The 17,638-nt window shown below is 37.4% G+C and overlaps 1 protein-coding gene across 2 annotated transcripts in view; it reads left to right on the forward strand.

The window, feature by feature from the left end:
* The window catches only part of LOC108972848, a 17,777-nt gene extending 6,326 nt beyond the window's left edge, over nucleotides 1–11,451 (forward strand). The window contains exons 3-4 of one of the 2 annotated variants that reach the window (XM_018939690.1): nucleotides 10,904–10,942; nucleotides 11,131–11,451. In XM_018939690.1, the coding sequence (XP_018795235.1) occupies nucleotides 10,904–10,942; nucleotides 11,131–11,215 (124 nt within the window). In that variant the 3' untranslated portion in view covers nucleotides 11,216–11,451. The remainder of the gene's footprint in view (nucleotides 1–10,903; nucleotides 10,943–11,130) is intronic. The other variant, XM_018939691.1, reaches the window with a different exon arrangement.
* Nucleotides 11,452–17,638: the final 6,187 nt, after the last annotated feature.

Below are 17,638 nucleotides of genomic sequence, written 5' to 3' on the forward strand. Positions count from 1 at the left end.
AAAAAAAACATTCTAACATCCTTGCGACAGAAACATCGTACTTGTTAGAACGATGCTTTCCCAACAAGCCTTCTATTACTTTTTTGATTGCCTGCCATGCACTCAATTCAGCGTCAATCAAAATATTGTTGAATGCGTCACTTTTAATCAGCTTTCGTATATCTGGACCATGGAAAAAATTAATTTGTTAAGATGGAAAACCATGGGAAATAAGAAAAAAATTTAAAAGGTCATAAAAAAAAAACTGACACACTGGTTTTACTATACTGACCTAGTACCATCACCCTGACTTGGAATTTCTCACCCTCCAGATTAGTTGTTGTAGTGCGTAATTAAAGCAAAAAAAAGTTATCTTCGGCTGCTCCAAGGCTACAATACCCTTAACAAGAGCATTTTTTATAGGATGAAACGGTGTAAAAGATCTTTATCTTGATTTTTATCGATTACTTTGTATGCCAGCTATATGCTATAGTGGTCTGAATCTGATCTGAATAATTTCTCTGGAAATGGCTTTAATGCCTTATATAGTAATCTATGTCAAATTTTGTTAAGATCTTGTCAAATAAAAAAGTGTCTCTTACAAGTAATACTTGACTGTGATCGTGCAGTTGCTATAGCTCGATTTTTCTAAAGTTCCCTTAATATCGATGACTTATTATCAACTGTATTACCAGAACACTATGGATAGTGGGTTATTCTTGAGAGGAGTGACCTAAGAAAGGCAACTACAATAGCTACAATTGGATGGTCAGTGAAGTGTTTCGAGATCAAGCGACGAACTTTCTGTGAATCGGTTCATATATAGGGTGATCCATTTCAAGGTCCCCTCTTTCTTAGAAAACCCCTAGCTTCGAATTTAATGAATAATGCTTATTATCATTCCAAAGAATATTCTTTGGCACTTAATTTTTGAAGGTTCGACTTGGTAACTGGCGAATGACACAATTGACGTTTTGTTGCAAGAATGAGTCAAAACGGGAATTACGAGTGTAACTTGTGTTGAGCAATATGCCTATTCGTTCATTGTTCAAATCTGTCTGCAGTTCTCAAAATGTTTTTAATTAAATTATTTGCTGAAATACAAACAGCGTTCCTATACAGGTATTCTACCAACAATAAAAGAAATACTCTCCCATAATAGAACTTATAAATCAACAAGGCCGTAGAATAGCAAAAATATGACAATTCTACTAATTCTAATATATTTATATTCAAACCTCTTGTAAAAGTATTCCATTTTTTTTATAAATCATCGATTGTTTGCCTAAACAAACATACGTACATTTATCGATTCGTTAATGACGCACAGTAATTAGCAGTCGACACACAATTGCTCAATTGACAAAAATCGAGGAAACAGCTCGCACTTCTCTATCATAACACGACCACTGCCTGTTAACTTGTAATAAAAAAAATATTTATACTCTCGCAACAAAGTTGCTAAGGAGAGTAATATAGTTTTGTTCACATAACGGTTGTTTGTAAGTCCTAAAACTGAAAGAGTCAGATATAGGGTTATATATAACAAAGTGATCAGGGTGACGAGTAGAGTTGAAATCCGGATGTCTGTCTGTCCGTGCAAGCTGTAACTTGAGTAAAAATTTAGATATCATGATGAAACTTGGTACAGGTATTTCTTGGTTCCATAAGAAGGTTAAGTTCAAAGATGGGCAAAATCGGCCCACTGCCACGCCCAAAAAATGGCGGAAACCGAAAACCTATAAAGTGTCATAACTAAGCCATAGGGTGGGGCATATTTGGACGTAATTTTTTTTCGAAAAATAGGGGTGGCCCCGCCCCCTACTAAGTTTTTTGTACATATCTCGAAAACTACTATACCTATGTCAACCAAACTCTATAAGAGTCGTTTCCTTCAGGCATTTCCATATACAGTTCAAAAATGGAAGTAATCGGATAATAACCACGCCCACCTCCCATACGAAGGTTATGTTGAAAATCACTAAAAGTGCGTTAACCAACTAACAAAAAACGTCAGAAACACTAAATTTTATGGAAGAAATGGCAGAAGGAAGCTTTTTTTAAATTGGAAATGGGCGTGGCGTCGCCCACTTATGGACCAAGAACCATATCTCAGGATTGGTATATAACATTTTCTTAACACCCTGATGACATGTAACGAAATATGGGTGAAATCGGTTCACAACCACATCTTCTTCCAATATAACGCTATTTTGAATTCCATCTGATGCCTTCTCTGTATAATATATACATTAGGAACCAATCATGATAGCGGAATAAAACTTTACACAAATAGGGTATTTAAGCTGAGGTATCTCTTGTGGAAAAATTGTTGTGATCGGACTATAACTTTTCAATACAATTAAAATAAATGAAAATACAATTCAATACTCAAAGTATACACATCAATTTGATCTAATCTAATTAATTTTACAGCAAAATAAAAAAATATGTAAATGACGGACAATGAAATATCGATTATCACTTTATCATGCGAGAGTATAAAATTTTCGGTGACACCCGAACTTAGCCATTTCTTACTTGTTTTCTGTTACGTTTCATATGCAGCACAAATGATTAAGTAGTCATCAAGTGTAAATATTGATTAACAGGTTCATATTTATAATTTTCTTTGCGTGTATCTCCGATTGGGCCATTATGACGTCAAGCGTGAAAAAATAGGCGTCATTAATAGTCAATGAAATTGCGTTCCACCGAAGTGTCACCAAATTGTTGGTGATTTTCGAAAATGAATGGGTATAATTTCAGGCGGATTCGTGTGTTGTAGGTACTTTATTGTTGACACCTTTAAGTTAATATTATAACAATTGACATTAGTGGCACTCAATAGTTTTTGTTGACATGCCGGAGTTATGGTTCACTAAACAAGCTTAGATCTGTCGTAATGATATGGTCAGTTATAGTTGCAAGTCTATTTACATATATTTTTATTGTTTTGTGGCCAAACTTTTGGACAATGCTTAGTCGGTGGAGCTGAGTTCGAAAAAGTTAATTAGAAATTTGACAATAGAAAGACTTACGCTTAAACAATGTTAACAAATCCTTCAACTTTATTACGAAAATAACGTTTGCTCAACTTATGATCAACATATTCGGCCTACTGAGCGTACTATTCGCAACACCATCAGCTATGTTGAGACCCAGCATTCATTATTGGATAAAATTCGACCGAACAGACTACGTCCCGCACGCAGTGAAGATAACACAGCAACCGTGGAGAGTCGATTCGGCGCCGTTCGCAAAAACTTGGATTGACGCAAGGAACGACTTGTCGCATTTTACGTCGAGATTTTAGATTGAAAGCGTACAAAATACAGCTTTGTGTAAGAACTGAAGCCACTCGACCTTCCCAAGCGACAACGCTTCGCTCTATTGGCTCTTGAAAAGTTGCAAGAAGATCCGAAGTTTTCGATCCAAATTTTGTTCAGCGATGAGGTTCATTTTTAGCTCAAAAAGCAAAAATGCCGCATTGGACGAAAAGAAACCTGAAGAGATACAAGAGCTGCCATTTTGCCGGAGAGAACGTAACCGTCAATGGCGACCGTTATCGCGTGATGATAACCGACTATTTGATGTTTGAACTTGAAGCACTCGGATCTCGCTGACATTTGGTTTGAACAAGACGGCGTCACTTCCCACACATCGGACCAATCAATGGATTTATTGAGAGAGCACTTTGGTGAGCAGATATTTTCACGTTTTGGACCGGTCAATTGCCCACAAGACCGTGTGATATCACACCGTCAGACCTTTTTCTGTGGGGATATGTAAAATACAAGTTATATGCGGGCAAACAATTCCGTTTGAATATACTTGGAGCCTCTTTCCTCATAAATTTTTTGAACTGAAAGATAATAATACTTGCATATTTTTTGGCGTCTCCGGAGTATTTTTTTTTTTTTAATTTCTTGAACTGAGCAAATACTGACGTTGAATTTTCTTTTAAATACGAGAGCTTCTTTAAGATCATTCAAATCAATAATCGACAAAAAAAAAAAAAACAAATATAATTTTATTTCTACATACATGTGTTTGTATATTAAAAATATTATTTCAAAATATATGTGTATATATGTATATAGAGTATAAGAATACAACCTTGTCCCCGAGAGTTGATAATATTTTGTTTCAAGCAATAACTTTCTAACTCAAGAGATAATCAATAGAGATAAGTTAAATGCGAAATTAATTACACCATATGGTAAAAAAATAAGTTAAATTTATTTATAAACATGATGTTTTATTTCTATATGTGCATAAGTCAATAATCATTAGGGTGGTACTTCAATTAAAACAAACTTTTTTAGGCAGATTTTCGTACACGCCGACGCTTTAATAAATAAGTTCACAAACACGTATTTAACGGAAAAAATTAGGTTTGGTTTTACCGTTGAATTAAAATAAAGTTTAACCCCTACGTGACGCACCTTAATAGTGTCCATAGGGGTTTTAAACTAATTTACTTGCAATATTTTGACTTATTCATTATTATCAAAATGCTTGAAACTGCAAATAGAGACTTTATTTCATTTTTAAAGCATCACTCTAACTTAGTACCCTGCACAGCGTAAATAAATCTATCAGCAAATAGCAACTGATATCAGTAAAAAATACTAAAAACAAGTTATATGTAGTTAACAACTAACCTTGGCATTGTAATTGAACGTGGGGTCAGTTAGAGCTCACCATTCGGTTTGCTGCTTATCAAAACAACAACACTTGCAATAAAATTTTTAATATTTAATGACGTACACAAATCGCACCATTCGCGGTTCCAGCAATAAATATTGACACAAATTACACTACACAATAGATTATAAAATTTAGAAGCCATTACTTAGCTATTTTTACAGTTAATTATACTGTCACATGTCTTCGATAATATAATTTGCGGATAGTGATACGAATATGTAATATCTAATATGTACTCAAGGTGAACTTAAATATGTAAAACAAAAAGGTATTACGCAAAACCGCAAAAAAGCACACGGGACTTGAACTTATCGCAATTGACTTTCTTAAGGTCACTTGATATGAGGAATACTTATTCAAGAGACGCTAAATCGCTTTTCACGTGTTGTTCAAAGAGACCGCAGAAAATATACATTTTCAGCCTGAAAAAGTTAATTTTGTCATGAAAAATATTGGATTTATTATTATAAATATATATTTCAACGGCGATTTGATAATTCGGAGAAATATTTGAAGATGTTCAAGCGCAATAAACTGGAGTTTTGCATCGATATGTGACAATGGATAAAAAATTATTTCACAGCGATGTCCAAAGGACAGTCATTCGAATATACTGCATACATTCAACCCAAGCATGGAAAAAGATAACACTCGGCTGGTAAGGTTATGGCGTGTGTATTTTGGGATGGGCAAGGAATAATTTTTATTGACTAGATTGATAAAGAAAGGACAAGTGTCACAAGTCAGTAAAAACGATAGCAAAAGTTAGACTTCTAATTGCGTCCGCATTTACTGTATTCTCCATATTTGCGACAATTTTCCGTTCTCAGATCTCAAAAGAATATACGCCGGGAAGACAAAGGATATTATGGCAAACGCAACTTAAGACCAAATACTTTTTCAAAGAAAAAAGTTGTAAAGTGAACTGAGATCTATTAATTGAGATCGCTAATTGATATTATTCCTCTCTCGTGGAACAAAGACCAAACTTTATAAGTCACACATCGTCGTTGTAGCGACAGAATTTTGGCGAGTTGAAGGTCTTTGACTGCATAAAATATTCGGGTCTGTTTCGGTTTCGCATACGTAAACCCGACTGTCCTACTATATGGTCGGCGAATACCACAGTCAATGGAACGATGAACTGTAGAAGATATGAAACGACATTGACATAGTACAGTGAATTAAGAGACAGCGGCTTCGCTCCAGCTCTGAGAGTATTCGACACAGTATAGAGGAAGAAGAAGACATTCACTTCTTTGGTAAGACCAAGTGGAGAGGGACCAGACTACACTTGAAACATCCGATTGACGTAAGCCAATAAAGAAGAATTGATTTTTTAGGCCAATCGAAATTATTACGCAGTGATATTGGTGTACATTTCGTGTATTCTAACTCTCAAGTGGAGTCTTAAAAACGTGGAAAACTGTGAAAATAAAAGCATACAAGGCGTCAGGACCCAGTGCTTTTGGAGGTTATGATAACGCTATGAAAATACAGAAGATGGAAACCACTTAATTTTTTATCTATAGGTAAATTGAACTAATATTAGTAAGAAGAGGAATCTTTCATTAAGTCTGTAAGCGCTTCAGGTATCTTGGAATCAATCTTAGGGCTAAAAAATAAACTTATTTATTTTGTGACACTAAACGTTAAAATTTAGTTATACCTTTTCCCCGTCGATCGATTGTTCTGGAATGAAAGCTGGCCTACTTTAGTGTTTACGTAAATATGTTTTTCTGATATCTGAGAAAAACAGTTGGAAGTGTGTTAAATACATTATAATCCACCGCTTTATATTCAATATTCGTTTCGTCGTCAATCATTTATTAGAGGCAAGATTCTTGAACTGCTTTCACTTACATATGTAAGTGCACTTGCACTTTGAGCGAAATCGCATTGCACTGTTAAGCTCAATATCTAGATTCTATTAAATATGAGCTTATAATAAATCTCGTTGAAGTATTTTGCAACGAAGTTGCGAGTACAATAGAATTCCGCTGATAATATTTTAAGTAGTGGAAAAATAACGCAGTGCAAACGAAACTAAGTACAGTAAGAAGTAAGGAAAGGCGAGTTAACTGTGAAACAAAACTCATTGTACTGATTGAAATAGCATGGAAAGGTTYTGCGGAAGATGTATGGTTCATTGGGAATGACGAGTGTCACATTCAATGGAACGATAAGCGACAACRACATTGACATATGTACATAGTTCAGCGAATTAAGAGATAGCGGCTATGCTGACTGGGTCATGTCCTCCGAATAGACGAAAACACAGCTTTCAAAGTATTCGACGCAGTACTCGCGGGAAGAAGCAGAGGAAGCAGAAGAACTCCACTTCTTTGAAAAGACCAGGTGGAGGAAGAAGAAGAATTCATGGAACTACAATGGTTTGCTCGAATTCAAAGATCTGCACACATTTGCAGCAAAAATTTAAATTGTTCAGAATGTCAGGGCCGGGGAATGTGAGGTTCAGATAGGATGAAAGAATAGGTGAACATTACGACAGGCATTACAAAAGTTTAGTATAGTCAGTATCTCGCAGAGATCAAGCAGTAACKCAAAACAATAACAGCTGAGAGCAAGTAATCACAAGAAAAACTGGGGAAGCTTACATGGACCATCAGTRAGCTCCTTCCCTAGTCATTACGTTAATTACCGGATATGAGTATATTTATACCTCGTTGAATTGGCATATTACACTATTTCTATTAGAAAATGCTAGCCGTTTTTACAAGACTGATTGTTTGTTCGATTGACTACTATCTAAAATTTGAGGAATTCAAACAAATGAATTACTTGTTTAAATTACAGTAATACATTGAAATTTGTCGATCCATGTACGAGTATACTTCATAAAAGGGGGAGTTTTATTAAAGTTGATATTTTAAGTCTTAAGTATAATACARTAGAGATCATATTTCTTATATGTATGTACTTGTGGGTTATTGGTTTTAAGAATCATATCATGTGCTTGGGTGAGCAGGGAGAGTCAATTGTGAATAAATCAACTCGTATTAATTGCCTGTACTACCAGAACTTAGTAAAGTTTATCTTGCCACAATCATAGGAGTTCCTACTGGACATTGTTCAATAGACATTTATGCAGTAGGCCCAACAGTCGGACGCAAAGTTGCTTGCAGTAAGCGAGTTACAGACACTTCTTCCTTTATTGTACACCGTTTGCAAGACTGAGGTTGAAATATCTCAGCAGTCATACTATCGGCGTACCAAAAGACATATCCGAAACTAGTATTAGTCACGTCAAAAAAAAAAATGTGTAGTAGGGTCAAATGGCTTGGTCGATCTATGAAGGTCTCTATGGAAATATATAAGTATATGAGGTTTTAGGTATCACATTGGACGATGTTGTAAGCTGTAGAAGTGTGATCCCTATTAGCGCATATAACGGGATCGACACTTCAAACTAATCTAACATATCCAGCTGAAATCGTTGTCTTTATACATTCATTTATGCATGTAATATATACACTTCACCGCGAAATTTAGCGAACAAAGCAATTATACCCTTTTATGAAATGTTCTACGGGGTATTAAAATGTAAAAATATTTCGTTATCACACATACGCAAGCAATTAAGTAAGTTGGCACTTAGTAATGGTAAATAATTGAGAAATTACAAGCAACAAATGTAACACGTAACAACAACAAAAAAAACAATTGTATTACACAAACAAAATAGCCGACAAATAAAAGACATGCAAAAGTAACAATAAAAGTTGTTGTTCCTAAGTACTTACATTTGTATGTACTAGGGTGGATCAAAACAAAATATATAAAAATAATATAAATACATGCTATGCCGAAGGTCCTGGCAGCCAGTGCTCCTTTTTTCGTGGAAAAGTAATTGTATTATTGTTTCACGTTTTATAAATAAATAAATAAATGCATGCATACACACTTTGTGGCATAAAAAAGTATCGAGAATTTTTTTCCACTATTTTGAAAATTTAATTTGTAGGCACCTCAAAAAGTTCTCACCAAATATGAGCTCTTAATATTAATAGGAAGACCTTCGCTATTATCTTACTTTTTCGTAATTATTGCACAAGAAAAGATAAATAGATGAGGATTACCCCGGGACCTAAGGTCTATTGTGCCCTCACCTAAGTCACAACGACCCATCTACTCCCAGTAAATTGATGAGTTCCAATATACTGCTAGGTGTTATGAAGGCGCTATGATTCCTATTTGAAAACATGGATACAAAGGCCTTAATCYTGCGTCTGCAGACTTTTATGCAGTCAATTAGAAGGCGTTCTGGAGTTTCAGGTTCCCTGTCGCAGAATCAGCAATTTCCCCAAGAAGCTAGGCACATGTTATATATGCTATAAGTGCTTCTTCAGCTTACAGCGACCAGTAAAGAATGAGACAGGAAGCCTAAGCATGTCACTAGAGAGGTTGATTATATGTACATATATTTAAAAATGCTGAGGTTGTAACCTCCCATTAGCAACTTGGCATAGCGTATGCCTTGAAGTTGTTGCCAATACCTCCCTCTGCCTACTCCTTCTTCCATGCGGAGCAGGTCTTTTATGGTACGAGGACAAACCGGGATAAAGGGTTCAGGTCATACCATGTTGGTGGATGATACGGAGCGAGCGAGTTCATCAGCCAGTTCACTCCCGGCTATACCTTTATGACCGGGCACCCAGATAAGGTGMACTTGGTTACGTGCCGATAGGCTGTTCAGCCGTTCTCTACACTGCTGCACCAGGAGCGATTTGATTTCGTATGCAGAGATTGCTTTAAGTACCGCTTGTCTGTCATTAAATATGGAGCTTTATCTCTGCGCACCGACTTATGGCAAGGCGTATGGCACCGGASATGCAGATCCATCCAAGTTGTTGCAGCTTCGATAGTTGGAGCCCTACTAAGTCTGCGATGCTTTTGAACAAAATTATTGGAATAAAAGCTTWTAACCATGTCCACCAATGGGGCTGATCTGATTTTGACACCTCAAGGCAGCCATGTTTGTTTACGGATATGTGACAAATTTTGTCACTTACCACGATTCACTTTGGTAGAACGTTTGGAAATTCTCGAAAATTATGTTACAAATTTACGTTCTCCAAAAAATTCACAAATTCCTGCTMATCGAAAAATTATATTTCAAATGAGGCGAATTTATAGCTTCGTCAACAAACAAAATTGTCGCTTTTGGGGTGAGTCAAATACCCGTGCGGTTCAGGAAACGCAWTTGTATCCCCAAAAATTTACCGGATTGTGGTACGGTTGCGTCATYGAGGCTTATTACTTTCGAAATTATGCAGGGAATGCCGTTACTATTAATAGCGAGCGTTATGTTGAAAGGCTTGACTTTTTTCCCCGGACTTTGAAGAAATCTAATCTCTATTACCAACTAGACCATTGGCCGCCTCATGTTTCACGTCTAAACATAGACAAATTGATCAATCATTTTAGTAGGTAATTCAAATTCCTACAAATAAAAAATGTTTTTGGAGGTATCGATAATAATTGGTTATTTAGAGTAAAAAGTGAAAATCGATATTTTTCTGACCCACCCTAGTAAGAATATAGGTATTTATATAAATAACTCGTAGTAAAATATGCATGCACGAGAGCAAATAATTAACCAAAATCATAACAATAAATGAAACACMTTTGTAACTGCTACCAAATGCAAGTAAAAACAATAACAACAACAAGAACAACAACAGACCGAAGAGCAATTAAGTTGGAACCGCCGAGTAGACATGCAGAATACTCACAGCAGCGTAAAAATTTCCCCCCCGCCTTACATGCAGCCGAGCTTGCRGCGTTGCGAGGCTGAAAACATGGGGTGTCTGTAGCCGAGGGGCAGAGTAAAGTGTGTGCGCATCAGCGCGTTATTGGCCTGTGCTCGCTTGGTCCGGTGCTGTGTGCTATTCTTAGCGTCGTCTTCGTTGCACTTGTTTTCTTTCACAATTTCGATTTGCACAAAATGCACACACACACACACACCTATACACGTTTAAACAGCTGTAGTTTTATTAAATTTTTGCCTCTCGTTCATGGCGTGCGGCGGTGGCGACAATTGTTATTTACATAAAATGAAATGGAAATCATGACGCGCCGCGTGGGGCGAGCAAAAAGCTTGTCGCTTGATTCGCAATTTTCGTTTTCACTTTCAATGCACTGATTTTTCGCTTTATGTTTATTCGTATTTCTTTTTTCAATTTTTTAGCACGTTCGTTCATACACACACATACAGTTGGTTGTTCTTGTAAGTTAGTCAGTGTGGGTGCTTAGACGTTGCGCACAGCTTGCGTGGCCGCCAGACATTGTTGATGTGGAGATTGACTTGGATTCGCTGGGCATACGCCTTACGCATTCGCAATTTCAATATTTACATACAAACTTTTTTCTCTGCAGATTCTTTTCATGCCAATGTTTGTTTTAATTATTTTCCAGTTTGTTTGTTTTGATTTGCTCCATAGTTGCGGTTGCCGTGAATGTTGACGTTTGTTGCGGAAAAGCCGATAAATCGCTGTGCTAATTCAAAGGTATRCAGAAGAAAAAAGTTGGGATAAACAAATATGGTAATCAATAATAATGATCCGATAGGATGAAATGAGATTGCTGTTGATGAGTTTTGCGASCGATGAAATTCATGCGAAAAATATGTATTTTTTATATTTAAATATTTTTAAATATTAGATAAACAATTCACTAGCACCTGCAGGGGTGCCGAATATCGGAAAAAAATTTAATATATGTGGGTTTTTTAGACTGTTTGCGTGTAATATACATATGTATGTGTTTTTTCGAGAAGAAATAAACTGCATTCTATGGTATAATTATTTATATTATTTTTAAGGCATTTTTGTAAATAATTTTTATGGTAAAATTTAATGTTATGGCSAAGAATTTATTATTATTAAGAATGKGAGAGTTTKCTATTATTTATATTAAAAAACAAGTAAGGAAGGGCTAAGTTCGGGTGTCACCGAACATTTTATACTCTCGCATGATAAAGTGATAATCGAGATTTCAGGCGTGGTTGTGAACCGATTTCACCCATACTTGGTACATATCATCACGGTGTTAAGAAAATATTATATACCGAATTTCATTGAAAGCGGTTGAGTACTCCCTGAGATATGGTTTTTGGTCCATAAGTGGGCGACGCCACGCCCATTTTCAATTAAAAAAAAAAAAAACCTGGATGCAGCTTCCTTCTGACATTTCTCCCGTAAAATTTAGTGTTTCTGACGTTTTATGTTAGTCGGTTAACGCACTTTTAGTGATTTTCAACATAGCCTTTGTATGGGAGGTGGGCGTGGTTATTATCCGATTTCTTCCATTTTTGAACTGTATATGGAAATGCCTAAAAGAAACGACTCTATACAGTTTGGCTGACATAGCTTTAGTAGTTTTCGAGATATGTACAAAAAAGTTAGTAGGGGCCGGGGCCACGCCCACTTTTCCAAAAAAATTACGTCCAAATATGCCCCTCCCTAATGCGATCCTTTGTGCCAAATTTCATCTGAATATCTTTATTTACGGCTTAGTTATGACATTTTATAGGTTTTCGGTTTCCGCCATTTTGTTGGCGTGGCAGTGGGCCGATTTTGCCCATCTTCGAACTTAACCTTCTTATGGAGCCAAGAAATACGTGTACCAAGTTTCATCATGATATCTCAATTTTTACTCAAGTTACAGCTTGCACGGACGGACGGACAGACGGACGGACGGACAGACAGACATCCGGATTTCAACTCTACTCGGCACCCTGATCACTTTGGTATATATAACCCTATATCTGACTCTTTTAGTTTTAGGACTTACAAACAACCGTTATGTGAACAAAACTATAATACWCTCTTTAGCAACTTTGTTGCGAGAGTATAAAAAAAACCGTTAGCATTCGTTGCACTGAAGCTATAATAACAACAGTCCCTTACGAAAATTTCATACAGATCGTTCAGTTTATATGGCAGCTATATGCTATAGCAGTCCGATCCAAACAACTTCTTCAAAGATTGCCTTAGGCAACAATCCATGTCAAATTTCTTGAAGATATCTCAGCGCTACTAGCCTTCAACTCATTAATAGTGCGTTCAGGGTTAGTCGATGAGTGCCTAACCTTGCTATCAATAGCATCGAGTGTCTTTGTGCTAAGACAGGTATGAGTGCCAGGTCATAGCGGAATCGCAGGAAATTGCAAAGCTGATGAGCTGGCAAGGAAAGGCACCCTAGAGCCSTTATCGGTAGAATGGGAGCGGGTCGGTTCTCGTATTATCTTTTGTTCTACTGCTAGATAGTTGAACTTCGCTAAACCTTRGCCAGCGCTGGGTCATCATCGGAAAATACCGTGTAAAATAAGCGTTTTAGCCAAATATCGATCGCAAGGGATCTAGTGATATTTTTGCCCTCAGTAAAGCTAGCCTCTCCCTAGTTGTGGAGCCTTTGCCGTTTGCCATTGCATTGGAGTCCGTGCTGYAAGGTTGGGAATCTTACCAGACGTCATTTGCAGACGCTTTATGGAAGAAGATAAGGTGAAAGCAACTGAACACTTCCTTCTTGACTGGCCCGCGTTTGTGGGTGGTCAAGACCTAAGACACTTTGGAGCGCTTACCTTCAAACATTGGACCGAAATGGCGTTCAATTTAATTGCCTTGAAATTGAGAGTAGGTTCATGTGCAACTTCCTTCCGTTGATTCCTTTCACCCCATTGCAATGTCAAAGATACAATACGCTATGAAAAGTCAACGATAAAGTAATGGAAATCGTCAAGTCCGAATGTCTTGTAAACACTGTTTCAATGGTCCAGAAGCTAAGCATGGCACAACAAACACTTGGAACCATTTAAATAAGTCTGAATACMAAACGGAGCTCGCAGACGGAAAATTCATTATTAAATCGCTGCAAAATCTATCCATCTTTGAAGTGGATGATTACAGGTTATGGAAAAAGATGACTTACGAAGCGAAAATATTCGTGTTTAAATCGCAGTAAGCCGGCACGAACACTGTCCAAGCCTGGATCAGGACGGTTTTACAAAGTGTTTGGTGGTACTGACAGATAATCATGTATTATGAGCAGCTCACTTACGATCAAACTCTTAATTCGGCCCTTTACTGTCAATAATAGTACCGTCTGAAGAGGTAATCGGCTAGAAGTGACCAATTTTAGCTAATAAGATAAGAATTGCATTCCTTCAGGATAACGTCAACCCACTGCAGAAGCTGCGAAAACTTGGTTAKGTGGTGCTTATTCTTATACTTCGGGCAGGCTACTAAGTGCTTACTACTTCTTCCTGTCAATAACGTATAATTTTTTTTGGTGAAAAATTCACTTCAAAAAAAGCTAGTKCAAATCGACTATTCCAGTGTGTTRCCAATAGGTTATATACGAYAAGATACAATCTTCTACAAGAGTGTACAACTGCTGGCRTAAGCCGATGACATCTATATCATTGGCCTCAACAATCGCGCCGTAGTTTAAAGTTCAACAAAGAAGCGAAGCAAATGGATCTGACAGGAGAGTCGTCTATCTTGGAACCAGCATTAACACTAATAACAACGTCAGCCCTGAAATTCAACGCAGATTAACTCTTACCAACAGGTGCTACTTCGGACTAAGTAGGCAATTGAGAAGTAAAGTCTTCTCTCGACGAACAAAGACCAAAGACCACGTTACGAGAAAAATGTTCTGCTGAAGATTTATGGTTCTTTGAACATTGGCAACGGCGAACGGTCGACAGAATGATGAGATGTACAAGWTATACGACGATATTGATATACTTAGTTCAGCGAATTAAGAGAATGAATACGCTGGCCAGGTCATGTTGTCCGAATAGATGAAAACACTCCAGCTCTRAGAGCATTCGACGCAGTACACGCCTGGGGAAGCAGAGGGAGAGGAAAACCTCCACTCTGTTGGAAAGATCAGGTGGACCAAAATGCAGATCTGTAAAAAGCCAGCAAGCTGGGTTCAAAGATTGTCAGTAAAGTTTAGTTGATTTAGCCCCGTCCGTCTGTCAGTACATATACGAAAACTAGTTCTAGTTTTTGAGTTATCAATCTGAAATTTTGCACACGTCATTTTCTGTCCAAGAAGCTGCTCATTTGTCGAAATCGCAGATATCGGACCACTATAGCATATTTTTAGCGTACAAATTGACCGACCAATTAAAGTTCTTATAACGAAAAGTTTTTTATTTGACGAGATATCTTCATGAAATTTGGCACATATTATTTTCCAAGATAGCTCTATAATCCCCCAAGAATATCTTCACATCGGATGAATWTAGCATATAGTTGCCATACAAACTGAACGAGCGATATCAAGATAAACTTTTTTTAAACCCTTTTATACTATGAAAAGTGCACCGGTGAAGGGTATTATAAATTAGACCTGTTTCTTTCTTTGATTATTTTTTGTAACGGTACAACGCACATTTACCTTGRGAAATTCGGCATAAGTAGATTAGCYGTTTTGTATATAATTTTSTCATGAATGTATAAATTTATGTATAATAAGAAAATTATTGTTGCACAATGCATGAAAGAACTTAGTATATACTATACATATGTACTATATATGTATATATACATGTGCATTTATAAAAGGCCTTTTACACCGTTAAAGTGTGCTTCAAGACGAACGTGCATTTCTATGCTTTGCAACATTCTTTTCTTGTAAGAACTTTGAAACAATGTCGGAATACACAACATTTAACTAACAGAGCTCCACAAACGCACACATACAATTGAGTTGTATAACAAGAATCCTTAGAAATGTGAAAATGAAAATTTGTAAAGTCGCCTTTTAGGCGCTCACAAGTAAAAAYTCAAATAAAACTGAAGAGCAGCGCACAAAATATACACGGCGCATGCAAAATAAAATGTAATRCAACATTTCACACTCTTAACATTGGCACAAGGCGTCACGGAAGCCTCTTTGTTGGACAAAAAGTCAGAAAAAGCGAAAAAACTGTGTGTATTGTGCCATGACTTGCATGAGTTTGAGTTGCATAAGTGGGTGTGTAAGCGCATGTGTGGCGCGCTGCTGCCGGCAAACGGTGTGCACACAATGTAAGAAGCGATACACGCCTACTTAGTAGTGCATATTATACACATATGCACAGCCTTGACGCGCAAAGTGCACGTGTTTTCAGGGCGTTCTCGTTGGCAGTGGCAAGTAAAAAAAAAAAAAATAACGGTAAATGTTGGCAAGCGTGGGTTGCAGTTCGTTGCTGGCATGAATGAATTTTTCAGGTCATCCAGCAATTTTGTGCCAACCAACCACTCACCGCATACGTTGTGGATTTCATACTTTTATGTATACATATTTTTTAATAAACCCTGTGAGGCATGCTGGGGGTGTCAAGAGAAGGATGCGRTTTATAAAAAATATATATTTACCATTATGTAAGTGCATTCAAATTGCAAAAGTTATGAAAAATAACTGTATGTRGTAGTAAATGTAAAGTAAAGAAATATGTTAGTATACATTCGATCGCTTCAAATGATTTTAATATACCATAAAAGTTCAGGCGCTTAAAGTGGGTGTATATGAATATGCATTTAGGCGCCAAATATGGGGGTATATTTACATGAGTAAGAAAAATAAATCAGCGCAATGCATTTATGCATCGATTGGCATGGAATGTGGGCGCCAAACAAAATTGGCTTCAATTTGAAAATTACCGCAAAGTAATTAGCAAATTCCATACGGTAAAAAGTTTTTAATCAACTATTATTACTGTGAAATATTGCTTTCGCTATATGCTTGAGGTTTTGGCATGATGTAACTTAGTAAAGTCTAAGTCTAATGACGTCAAAACTGACCAACAATCTATCGAAAGGCGCTCCAAAAATGAGSCGAAAMCAAAAATCGCAGAYGGCTTTGGAGGCCATCTCAGCTGAAGCTTATAACATGTGGCATGGTTCAGGAGCTGATTTKGCAGGCGATAATAAAGATTTGYACTAAAGTACGTGAAAAAGTAGTTTWTTTTCAGTTCGGGTCAAATTTAATCAGATGGAAGACCAGCGATTGAGTTTGAAACAAGTAACTAGGAAATAAGCTCAAAATACTGCTCGGGATAGTACTTTTTAAYGGGCTTGTTGGATTATCACTTACCGGGTGCCGGACCCATAGTACGGTAGAGGTTTTAGATAGGCCTCGAACCCTACCAAGGTGGTTAGTGTATTCATTCCACACTGCCAATTGGTACTGAAAATGCCTGGCATGGAGTAAGTCTGTCGTCAGCAGGTACCCACGTAAATTTTCCGGTTGTTGTTCGCTCGTTAAGAGGCTCTATTCTTCAGCTGGTGGACAGGGTGAAGTACTTGGAGYACGCATTGTTCGCTTGGAGCACGCGTACGTTCTTCTACGGTGGTGGCTGCCATCAAAGCAGAGGGATTGTAAATGGAACGAAGTCTTTGGAGAAGAGGTGCAGTGGAAGAGGTAAGCTTTTTCACGGATGGATCGGAAATAAAAGGGACGACAGTAGGTGGAGTCTACTATCGGGAGCTCAGCATGAAGTCTACTTTCAAGCTAGCAGACTACAGTAGCGTCTTTTAAATATAGGTGGYTGCCATCAAGGTAGCGGTAGATACGCTGCTCCGAAATGGGCTTCCTTCAGAGAGGTGACAATTCCTTCCGATAGCCGACCGGCCATGCAGGCTTTGARTTCGCAGTCCCTGCGCTCAAAGCTAGACAAGGAGTGACCTCATAAGCAATTAGAATTATTTCTAATCAGAATTCTTTTCGTGCTTGGTCACAATGGAATCAGCGGAAAGTGCAAAGCCAATGAGCTGTGACGGCAGCATTACCCCAATGTCATCTTCTTGATACGCTCTTGCTTTCTAGGGCTGGACCTACAGTGAACTCAGCAAACGCTTGTCAAAAAGCAGAACTTGTGCGATTGTGAGATCCTTCTGGCACAGTGTAAACTGTTAATCCAAACTGT

This window comes from Bactrocera latifrons, unplaced genomic scaffold (assembly GCF_001853355.1).
Source record: "Bactrocera latifrons isolate USDA-ARS-PBARC rearing strain unplaced genomic scaffold, ASM185335v1 scaffold_43, whole genome shotgun sequence".
Classification (NCBI taxonomy): Eukaryota; Metazoa; Arthropoda; class Insecta; order Diptera; family Tephritidae; genus Bactrocera; species Bactrocera latifrons.